The sequence below is a fragment of the Sciurus carolinensis genome, chromosome 3 (assembly GCF_902686445.1).
Source record: "Sciurus carolinensis chromosome 3, mSciCar1.2, whole genome shotgun sequence".
Lineage (NCBI taxonomy): Eukaryota > Metazoa > Chordata > Mammalia > Rodentia > Sciuridae > Sciurus > Sciurus carolinensis.
In genome coordinates this window covers 122,392,261-122,404,379 of record NC_062215.1, presented here as the reverse complement: position 1 = coordinate 122,404,379, position 12,119 = coordinate 122,392,261, and the positions used below count along the sequence as shown (strand labels likewise).

At 40.9% G+C, this 12,119-nt stretch overlaps 1 protein-coding gene across 11 annotated transcripts in view; it reads right to left on the bottom strand.

Moving 5' to 3' along the window:
• Window positions 1–12,119, bottom strand: part of Rapgef4 (Rap guanine nucleotide exchange factor 4) — a 279,641-nt gene that overhangs the window by 60,517 nt on the left and 207,005 nt on the right. For all 11 annotated transcript variants that reach the window (XM_047543020.1, XM_047543011.1, XM_047543009.1 and 8 more), the window contains 3 exons: window positions 3,127–3,211; window positions 2,247–2,307; window positions 213–289 (listed from right to left, as the gene is read on the bottom strand). In XM_047543020.1, the coding sequence (XP_047398976.1) occupies window positions 213–289; window positions 2,247–2,307; window positions 3,127–3,211 (223 nt within the window). The remainder of the gene's footprint in view (window positions 1–212; window positions 290–2,246; window positions 2,308–3,126; window positions 3,212–12,119) is intronic.

The following is a 12,119-nucleotide window of genomic DNA, read 5'->3' as shown; positions in this document are numbered from 1 at the left end:
GAAGGAGACGAGTCCCCAAAAGTATGACTCTGAATATAATAACTGAGAAAGTTTTTGATTAAAGATGCAAGATTTTTTCTCCCTGGAGTAGATGTTGAAGATGCAATGTTGTTGCAAGTTTAATTGTAGCGCTATGTTGTTACTACTTAGGGTCACACTAGCAAATGGATTACAATAAAGTTTTAAAAAGAAAAAAAAATATATATATATACCTTGCCATAAATGACTACATTCACTGATCCTTTTAGAATAATGTACCAGGAGGTACCTTCTTCCCCCTGGTTAAACACTAGACACAAAAAGATGAAAAGACTTATGACAAGAATAGAAGCACATCAATACAAATTACAGCTTATCAAATCATCATTTTTAAGTCTCCCAAATTACGCATACATAAAATTAAAAAAAAATCACTGGCAAATACTTATTCAGGTGGAATATTATTTTTCTTTCTCTAGAACATGAAAGGAAGAGAAACACTGCACTACTTGCTGTGCCCTGAAAGACAGGTTTTCACCAGATATCAATTTGCCAGCAATCCGATTCTTAAAGGAATGCATGTTTCCGCAATTCATCAAAACATTATGCCATAGAAAACGGCTTTTAAAAGTAATCTGACCAGTAATGTGAAGTTTGAAAACATGAAAATCAGCACTACATCTTGTTTATAGATATATATCTACATATATTTTTAAAAAAATGAGTTGGAAAGATAACCACTACAGTCAAGGTAGAAATTACACTCAGAAGGGAAAGAACAGGATACAGGAGGGAACCAGAGGCCCTCAACTGGAATTGAATTTTTTTAGAAAATATGAATTTTTTTTTTATTTTTTAGAAAATATGAAAAAAGTGTGGTATAATGGGAGTGTTTGATAAAGATTAAATCAGTATTTGAAATATGCTCTTTTTTCTTTGAAACCTTGAAAGATTTCATGATCTAAGCAATTAGTAAGTTGGAATTAAAGAGCCATTGTAAGTCATCAGTGACCACAAAAATAAAAAAATATTAAGGTGAACCATAACTTGTAAAGAAAGAACATTCTTACTGAGATTGATATTAGTGTCAGAAATACCACTTTGGATGACTGAAAATGAGGCCTTTTTTTGCAGTGCTGGGGACTAAACCCTGGGCCTTGCACCTACTAAGCATGAGATTTACCACTGAGCTATACTCCCAGTCCTGAAACAATCTGAGATATAATTTTTAGGACCTTTTCCATTCCCTGCTTATTTGACTATCAGAATACAGCATGAAGAAAGAGCAAGATTTTCCAAAATAAGTCTCTTGGAAATATAATTGTTGTTAATTAAAAAATGCTCAATGTTCTACTAGGTTTAAAGATGGTGATCATTTTTCTTTATTACAGAACCTCTGAGAAGCTTCAGCACGCTGACATGCCTTATGATTCTGCAAGAGAGATAAGAGAAGGTGGCATCTCCTGGTCACTAGATCATTAACCTCTGTTCTTCAAGAGGGATTTTGGGGCTGGGGTTGTGGCTCAGTGGTAGAGTGCTTGCCTAGCATTTGTAAGGCAGTGGGTTTGATCCTGAGCACCACATAAAAATAAATAAATAAAATAAAGTATGGTGTCCATCTACAACTAAAACAAAATATTTCAATAAAAATAAAAAAGAAAGATTTGTAGGACTAATGGGAAATGCCTGTGTAATAATATTTTTCACATCTATTTAATATCAAATTTCAATTTCTTGCTTGCAAATATGATCACAGAACTAAAAATACCACTTGAATTCTGGAGAGAAGCTATATATTAACACTGCATCCATATTTGGGGCAAAGAAATTCTTTCAGGCTTGGAGCCTACCGTGGAAGGGAGAGAAGAAACACAACATGATAGCTTAAATATGATTGCGTCTAGCAATTTCGAGAAACAGATTAATTCTTCTGAAGTCATAAAGTAAAGTGAGGTCGCTGTGAGAGAGAGTGGCCAGGGCCCTGCCTGAAGAGCACGACCTCACCCCAACCGTTTTAAACATCATCTTGAGCCAGTAGGGCAGGCAATGAGGACTCCAGCTGGCAACCGCTGCTCAGTTGGGTGCAGAAAACCACCATACTTCAGATTAACTGCCACAGGTCAGAAAAACGTAAGTGCCATGTGACATCCTGTCAAGTCAAACTGGGATTGTGTGTGTGGCGGGGGGCGGTGGTCTGCATCAGGCTTTCATGGCAAGTGTTGGAGAAGGTGAGTCAGGCCCAGTATTCCATTACAGCTGTCACTTACAGACGGTTCCTCCTTTGGCATGAGACTCAAAAATGAGAACACCTGCTAACTCCCGTTTCACCTAGAAGAAAAAGAAAACGTGGAAAGACCAGGTTTGGGGTTTTTTGGGGAGAAGAACTTTGCTCTTTGTGGGTACAATGTTGACTAGCTCCCTGTTTCCCTCACAGTTGTATGTCACCTCACCGGTTTCTAGTCTCATTCAGAACTACTTTCACTAGATTGGCTGCTAGGTTCTCAGAGATTGTACAAGAACTATTTACAGCCAAGTCATACTGGAAAAGCTCCTGGACAAGCTCCTTGCAAACTTTAAAACATCCCACATGGACACACCTATCTTTTGCCTTGGGCAAAGAGGTGAGTCATCTACAACATCCTATGCTTCTCTTGCTGTTCCAGGCTCTTTTCTGCATCACACATAATGCATCACTGCAAACATGCTGAAAAAAAAAAATCAGTTTCATAAAGTTGAATAATTAAGCAAACAGATGTATATTCCAAGCCAAAATTCTAGGTTACTCCTAGCTGCCTAGCTAGAATTCCAATCATTTAAAAAATTCCAAATTATGATCTCAATGATAGGTCTAGCTCCCTAAGAACCTGGAGACCTGGGAATTTTTCAAAGCGCCCTGGCACCAAGGGTTTGAGGAAAAAGAGACCACCTACGACTTCTCAATTACACTAAGACTGAAGAAGTCAGAAAAGGGGCATGCTGGGTATCTGAAGTACAGGAAGAAAGAAGGGGTCTTCCCTTAATGAGGTTACAAAGCCTCCATTGCCTGCACCGCACCTCCATATGCAGGGGCTCCCCAGGCGAGGATCTAGTCCTAGCAGAGCATCTAACCAAAGTGCCTCTGACCAGCTTGACTAAAATACAACTTACTGTGGTAGAAAGATGGGATAAGGCTTTAATATGAAGGAGCTCTTCGTAGATAATCTCCAGGTCATCCACTGTCCTTTGGCCAGGTCTACAAAAAGAAAAACATTATCATTTGGACTTCAACATGGAAATGATTCTGGGGTCAGCAACATGCTCAGGATGTCATAAGAAGATACTGGTAGAGGGAAAGATCCCCAAAGGGATTTATAATCCCCAAAGGGATTTTGAAATGATTGTGTCCCTTGAAGGAAGGACTGGGGAGGGGTAAGATGTGCATGGAATCCCTTCTTTTCTAACCACAGAAGAGTCCCTCTGCTCACATTGTAGTTAGCTATCTTGCCCCTTACTTTGCAGATGATTGATCTGAAGAACTACTTTTCATTACCACCTTAATCAATACTGACAAAGTTTTCCTCTTAACACTAGAAGCAATTGTTAAATCAACTTGACAGTGGATCCAAATTCCTTGGGATCCTGTGTGGTATTTTAGCTTAACAAAATAGTAAAGCTGTCACTATGCTTCTTCCAGAGGACTGAAATAGAAGATGCATATAGACAATGCTTTCTTACCAAGCCCTGAGGAGGTGAGGGCTTTGGATGAGAATGTGGTAAATAGCAGTGTCTAGGATTAGCAAGAGAGGAAGAGGGAAGGATGTGTCTACATTTCTCAAACCCAATTCCATAGACTACCTCTGTCCACAAGAGGTTGATCGACTGTGTAAAGTTTTTATTTCTTAATTCTTAAATTTATTGTAAAACTAGTATCCAGTAATAAAATTTTAGGAAACAGAGTATGGGGTTTTATGGACATTTTTGTCATGAGAAGACACTTTTTGTGTTTATAATTATTTTGGAATCACTAATAGTATTTAATTATAGTAATGAGAAAAGAGATCATTTACTCTCAGCAAGTTGCTATAGTCATGAGCATTACTTATTACATAATCATTGACCTATTTTTATTCATTTTGTCCTAAAATTATAGCAATTTGTGGTATTATTCAATTTTTTAAAAATACCTTTAGTTGTAGACGGACACAATACCTCTATTTTGTTTAAGTTTTTTAATGTGGTGCTGGGGATCGAACGCAGTGCCTTACATGTGCTAAGCAGGTTCTCTACCACTGAGCCACAACCCCAGCCCATATTATTAAATTAAAGAAAAAACCAAAAAACTCAGGGGCACTTAATCACTAAGCCATATCTTCAGCCCTTTTTTGTATTTTATTTAGAGACAGTCTTGCTGAGTTGCTTAGGGCCTCACTAAATTGCTAAGGCTGACTTTGAACTCATGATCCTCTTGCCTCAGCCTCCTGAATTGCTGGGATTTCAGGCATGTGCCACTGGACCTGGCTATTCAATGCTATTTTACACCAAACATTTAATTGTAATTGAGTTTCTGATGGTATTCCATCAGAATTACACTGTAATTTTAAAAAGGTTTTTGAGTCACATAAACTCAGGGAGGGTGGAGATAATGAGCACAGCACTGAATTTAGAATCTGAAGATCAAGTTCTAATCTCAGGGCCATCACTCATCAGTCACATGAGGTGAGAACCTCAGTCTCATCTGAAAACTGGGGACAATTCCTTCCTGAGGAGATATAAGAGCTAAAGGAAGTAGTGAGAGTGAAGGCACCTATATATTATTTGTGTAAGTGAAAAAAAAATCCATCAACATTATATTAAAAACTCAAACCCTTACATAGGAAGTTAAACAAACTTATAAATAAAGTATGATATTTGGTACAGCAAATTACATTTGGAACTTAGTCAATTATTAGATCAGTACTCTGTGTGATCAGAACTGAGTTGTTAATATTCTAAAACAGTTAACTGGATTAAATAATTTTGCAATCATATTATCACACAGGAGGCTGAGCAGATCTGGTGTGAATAACAGGAGGATGAAAACTGCGTAACTTGCACATTGCCTCCACAAGGACAGCTTTGACGTGAATAAAGGAATATGACACCCTTCTCATAGAAGCAAGAGAGGATCTATTTCTTAATCCTGGCTGCACAAAGATAGACATTAAATCCATGACCCAGGAGATGGCGACCAGGGTCACCTCCTGCTAAGGATCACCAAGGAAGGACACAACCGCATACCAATCTAGTGCTTAGTGGTGTAACCCAGGAAGTATGGGACCCAGAAAGACAAGAAGAAAAGCTGTGGCCACGGGGGCTCCAAAGGAGCCTTCTTGGCAAGAGGCCTAATCTACTACTTGACTTAGACATGGGGATTTCAAAACTAGGACCCTTGGGGATTTAAAAGTCAATGGAGTCACCTCCATCCATCTACTACCATAGAGGCAGCTAACGTGACAGTCTCAAGGTAGGCGTAAGAGGATTACGACTCTTCAGCACAAGGAGCAGCCCTGCTGTTCTTGATACTTGACATCAGCTGCAAATAGCATGGAACTCTCCTAGATGCTTGGCTAAAAGAGAAAACAGTCACCGAGTCCCCTTCTTACCTCCATGGGGTGGGCTGTGATAAAAGGAGGAGAAAAACCCAGCCCGGAAAAGAAAGGCTTGGAATTCAGCTCTAAAATCTTGATGGATTCAAAGATGGAATTTTGGAAGCAGGTCTCTATGTGTTTGAAAGGAATGTTTGTATAATCTCAATATGAAATCCATATTACTCCCTTAATGTTTTTTAAAGAGTAGTATGCTTAAAATGTACAATCCCATATTAAAATATTTAAACTTCATCTAAGTTTTAAAACATGATGAGGAACCATCACATCCTCAATACAATATACTAAAAGTTTAAGTGGTTCAAGGCTGACTTTTGACCAGTTAGTCTTAGGACCTGTACCAAAGCATCAGGGAAGAGAGGTAACAATGGCAACATTTAAGCATTTTCGAAACACAGTCTGTTTGCCCGCTGCCCTGCATCACCCTGCACTGCCTGGGCACTCTACTACCCCCATGCAGCCTGCCCTTCTAGCTCTCTCCCTGCTTTCCTGAACATTCATCCACTTCTCATACTGTGTTCTGCCCCCAAGACTCTGTTCTACCTTCTCTCCCTGGGAAAAAAACCCAATGCCAATCCATATAATGAAGAGACTTACATCTTTATCTCCAAATAATGCTTTTTCCTGAATGCCAGTGGCTTCCTGGCCATCTCTTTCCAGATAACCCACAAAGACTCCAAGCTCAATCTACCCAGGAGTGTCCCCTTACCATCACACCAGGCTCTTTAAAGCCAGTACCTTGTTTTTCTTTTCCAGACTCAGCCATCTCCCCTGACTTCACAACATTTCTGATAGCCATGGTCTCTGTGCCAGCCACTCTGAGCACCTTCCAGCTCCTCGAAAACACTGCCATCTCACGTCCAAGACTTTCTGCTTGTTCCTTTCAGCCTAGGATATTTCCTTCTGCCCAGATGTCTGCTCCTAGGTAACACCGACCTGCTGACCTCTCTTCTTCCATGCACACAGCCCTACTGCTATAGTAATTTGCAACATTCCCTGATGAATTTTACTTGCTTCAATATTCCTAACTGTTCTTCTGAAGAGAAGCAGTATCAAAGGGCAAAGAGCACTGCCTTAGAAGCAGAACTGGATTTGAGGTCCAAATCATGAAACTTCTAGTTGCTCAATTGGCTGAAGGCTTTTTTCTGTATCTGTAAAATGGGAATACTGAACAGTATTGTTGTAAAGGACACATTAGTTAATGTACATGAAGCACTATACACAGGGAAGAAAGCATTATTATCAGGGTGGGTGTTCATCATGGCTCCTCAACTGAGCGTGCACCAGAGTTCTCATGATTCATGCTGAATTCAGGGGAGATGGCAGCAATACCAAGGACCAGTTCTTGTTCTGTGATCTGAGGGAAATAGGGGCTTATGTTCTGTTATCCTTCCCACTGAGGATTACGGAAGATGAGGTGTCCATGGCTCAACTCACTTTGAATAATGTCATGGCAAATAGTTACAGTAGTCCTCGCTTCTCTGTGGTTTTGCTTTCCAGGGTTTCAGTTACCTGCAGTCAACTGAGGTCCAAAAATACTAAATGGAAAGTTCCAGAAATAACTTATTAGTTAATAACTTTCATTATAATAAATTATTATAATTGTTCTATTTTATTACTAGTTGCTGTTAATCTCTTACTATGCCTAATTTATAAACTAAATTTTACCACAGAAAAAAAGGTTCTGTATGTTCAGGTATTATCCACAATGTCAGGCATCCATGGAGCATTCCTGTAGATAAGCAAGATAACCCTGATAACTAAAGAGGGAGGAGACAGAATAAAAATGATGAATTTCACCTCTTACTCTAAATCCCAGAAAATGATAGAAAAGGCATATTTTCCTTAGGCATACAGTTTTTTGTTTTTTTTGTTTTTGTTTTTGTTTTGTTTTATTTTCATCCAGTTGTTAACCATCTTGGGCCAGCTGAAGCTACTCAGTCTAAGTCAAGGTCAGCAGGGGCCTGGATGGAGCTGACTACCCAAGACCAACCAGCAGCAAGTGTTGGGTGGGCCCTTACTGGCCAGAGTTTTGGCTGCCCTGAGAAAGGTCTAACAGAAAACAGGCAAGTACCACCAGCACCACACACCACAAGCGAGGATTAGGCAAATGGCGAGGCTTTGGAGTTCTTGGTCAATAGAAAGCAGACAGGAGTAGAATGCCTGAGAAATGAGACTAGAAGCCCTGCAGCTCAGCAAGAGGACCAGGACCTGGCTCACACTGTGGCGCTGAGAAGACAAGCTCTGGGGCAACGAGCACAGGAGGCAGGAGGGCGGTGTCACAGCAGCTCATCAAAAGCTCCTCACCAGGTCAGCTGGGCTTTGGCCCCTCGGAACCGGGGACAGTGGCAGAGCTTACTGCTGGGAGAAAACCTGAGCCCTGTGCTCCAAGATGATGCCCAGGGAGGACTCTCAGGGGAGCCCTGGAGCCTGAGAGGCACAGAACAGAGCAAGGAACAGAGCAGATAAAAACCCTGGGCCCTTTGGGAGACAAGGGAGGAAAGGGGGCAGCAGCTCTTCCAGGAAGGAAGGGCACAGAGTGGCTCCATTCCTGGGACATTCTCTTTATTTTAGCAACTAGTGGGAAGAATGGAGGGTAGCTTCAACCTGCCTGCCCTCCACAGACCTCTCAAAAAGCAAAGACTGCCAGCGAACAGCCTCATCTAGGGTCAGCCTCCACCACCTTCAGGGGAGGCTCTCTAGGGGGTGCAACAGCCTGCAGAGACAACTATGGGGGGCTGTAGGGGGAGGTGGATGTTCCACCCCTGTCATCCATTTGTCAGTAACCAACCTGGACATGTAAAGACTCACTAAATATCATGAAGAAACCCATAGCAGCCCTTTGAAACAGAATGGAATAACAGCTAAAAACAGGTTAGTCTCTGAGTCTCAAACAACATTCAAAATGAAAGGGAAAAAAAGAAAAACACACCAGCAACACAAAACCAACCCTGTGGTCTAAAGTGACCAGTGTAACCACAGGGCGGGACACTGCTATCTGGCAATCCACCCAGGTAGCAAAGAACTATCTAGTCCTGTCTACAGCAAATGTTTTAATGAGGTGAGAGAAGTCAGGACTGTGAGGGGCAAAGAGACTTCTTTTTAAAATGAGTCTATTCACAATTCACAAAGCATTCATGAGGGGTGTGCCACAGTCAGGACTCTGTCCCTCAGGGGCCTCGATGTGCCATTAGGATTGATAATTGAGGTAAGTCCCAGGGAAGAGGCCAGATGGTGCAAAAGTCAGGCAGTCCAACCTGTGGCCAGCAAAGTGAATCAAAATGTGAGCCCCTCACCCTGCCCAGGTGGATTTCAGGGTTTGCAGCAGCAATAACAGCAACCAGCCCCACCTTTGCCAAGGCTGCCAGCTCAGGGCTGCTGTGCCATCTAGTGTCCCAGAGAAGGCTTGTCTCTCAACTCTCGCTCTGGACAGAGGTTCTTCCCATGATCCACCCCGACACCTCAAAGAGCACCTGGAGCATCTAAACCTGAGCATTCCCTACCACAATCACTGAACAAAGCTGCATTTTTAAAAGTGAGTTTCCAATAGGAAATGGCAGCATCAAGCACCTTTCATGCTTTGGTCTTTATGGGGGTGTCAGGGAGAAAATGGAGACGAGAACTACAAATCAGCCCCCAGCCTGTTCAAACAGTAATGAAAGGGTCCCAAGGACTGAAGGCAATTTGGCTTTCAAGAGGAAAGGGAGTAGGGGCCGGAGCAGGAGGAGATCACTCCCATGTACCTTCACAAGAGTAACCTACAAGGCTGGGGAAGTGAATTGACTGGCTCCTCTGAGTGGCAGCTGGTGAATGTACCTGGTCTTTACTTGTCCTTCTCCAGATGTCACAGGGAGAGATATTAGGCATCCCTGCTTCTTTACAAATCTGCGTGGTGCCACATTGATGTGGATTTGTAGGATCCTGCTGTGGAAAGGCCTAGTTTCTGCAGGGGATGCATTCTGGCAGAAATGTCTAGTTACAGACAAGATAATAAATGGGGATGGATGGGGAAGCAGTTTATACATTAAAGGATGGGAGGGCTCAGGTGATATTGGAAGCTGCTGGTAAATACCGTTTCATCAAGGAATTTATCAAGGTCAGAGACGGAGCTCCTCAGTTATTGCAATGTAGATAAAATGAGGGATTCATCCAGCCACCAAGCAGCACATTGGCATGGTCAGGGGTAAAATATGCAGGTGAGAAAGCAAATAACCCAATTCCTGTAGATCTGTCACCTAGTAGAACCTAGTACAAAGGGGAAATTCCCAGAGAAGTCAAGGTAATAAATAACTACATAAGCCACAGTCAAGTTTCAAAATAAAGAAAAAAATGCTTTATTTATCTTTTGTGGGGGAAAGCTTTATTTTTGATGCCAGATTTCATCTCAACCCACCTGATTCTCCTACTGATAAGTTACTTCTTAAGCTTGGATCATTTTTTAGCACTTTTGAGACATTCTAATGATGTCAAACTCTTCTATTTCCCTTAAAGGAAAGTTTGGTGTCTAGCAAAGCATTTTTCTCCCTCTTCTTCACCTTGCAGGACCCTGCTTCTTAAGTGTCAGGGACATTCCAGAGACCTGGTAACTGGACACTGAAGCGACCTGCCCAGCTGGCTCTGCTCAGCTTCCTGCCATATTGTCACTCCCTCACTTTATCTTTAACCCAGAAAAGGATGTTATAAGTTTACTAGATGAAATTAGGTATTTTTGAGTTCTGATAGCAAAGTTTGTGTACATGGAGATTCTTAGGGAAACTAGAGGTTAACACAGTCTACAACTGTAGTCAAAGGCAAAAGCTCTAGGGACATTTGTGAGAAATGAAGTCATCCCCATAGGACATTCATAGGGTTCCTTCATTCAGGGACTCTGAGCCTTGAGTATGTTTTAGGATAATGGAGTTTGATCATGTTTAGGAACTAAATATACCCAATATTCTTCTGTCCAAGTGTTTTATAGGACACTCTAGAAGTGAAACATTAAACCTTTTAAAAGATACAACTATAAATAATTTCCTTTAAAAAAACATAAACAATAAGTTGAGAAGATAAAACAAATTTGGATGTTGTCATAGTATAGCTCACACCCCGCCTTTGGTGAGATGCATGTGAAATACACATGCAAACGTTTTGAGGAGGTGGTATATGGAAGCATTATTACTTTTTCCTTGCAGTCAATTCTTAATTAATTAGGGACAGATAGATTGTCTTTCCTTTTTTTTTTTTTTTTTGGTTATTTCACTGCTTGTTTAGTAAATCTTCTAGGGAGGACAAAGCTGAAGCAATCTTGTAGAAAGGAAAGAATACTGGCAATAAAAGAAATATTAGAAGAGAGGGATTTAGTATCTATTAAGCTCAATCCCCTCTTCTGTACACAGTGGGTTGTAATTAGCCCTACCTAGTTCATAGATTTATTTAGTAGTTCAAAAAGGTAATGGATGTGAGATCATCACATAAACCATGTAGTGCTAGTCAAATATTAATTACAGTTTTGTTTATAGTTCTGGCTAAAGGGTTGGTGTGAAGTAAATGGACTTTTCCTGGGGCTGTGGGTTGTCAGAGGTTTCTACGGTACCTTTAAATTGTTTTCTGGCGACTCTTCAAGAGACTGTGAAGAGAAGCCAATTAATGATCCTAAGGTGGGTGCCAGATTTAGCAAATAAAAACAATGCATGAAACATATACATACAATTATTCATTGTTCACCTGAAATCCCAATTTAACTGGTGAGGTGACTCAAAAAGCACTTCATTTCTAGAGAATCAGTTTTGTGGTGAATTTTAAAACTTCAGGCCCACATGTTCTCTTAGACAATACATAGTTAAGCTTAGGACACAAGAAAAAAATAAATGAATTATAGGCTCCAGAAGCATATACTCCCCTAGGACAGGATAATCTTCATTATTATCATAACCCATTATGTATTAGTGGAACATCTGGGTCTCTGTCAAACTAGAAGACAGAAGACTTCTTTTTCTACAATAGATTGTATATGGTCCATTCCATATGGTAATAATTAAATGGGTAGATGGTTTACTTGTATTCCAAATCTGTACAGTGTTAATTTAATGAGATGAGGTTAGTCTGTAATAATTACTTTAAATTCATATATTTATTATTATTATTAATTTGTACCAGGGATTGAACCACTAAGCCACATCCCCAGGCCTTTTTTATATTTTATTTAGAGACAGGGTCTTGCTGAGTTGCTCAGGGCCTCGTTAAGTTGCTGAGGCTGGCTTTGAACTTGCAATCGACCCTCCCACCTCAGTCTCCCCAGCTGCTGGGATTACAGGCATACACCACTGTACCCTGCTAAAATAAGATTTCTATGACATCTTTCCTCATCAGTTCTTGAGGCACAAATCCATGAGGTCATTCTGAACCCCTTTAGCACCATGGTGGGTGGCAAAGCACAGTAAAGAACACAGGATCTGGAGTCAGACAGACCTGGGTCAAATCCTGAGTTCATCACTTTCTGGAAAACCACAGGCAACTGACTTAACCTAAGTCTCAGTT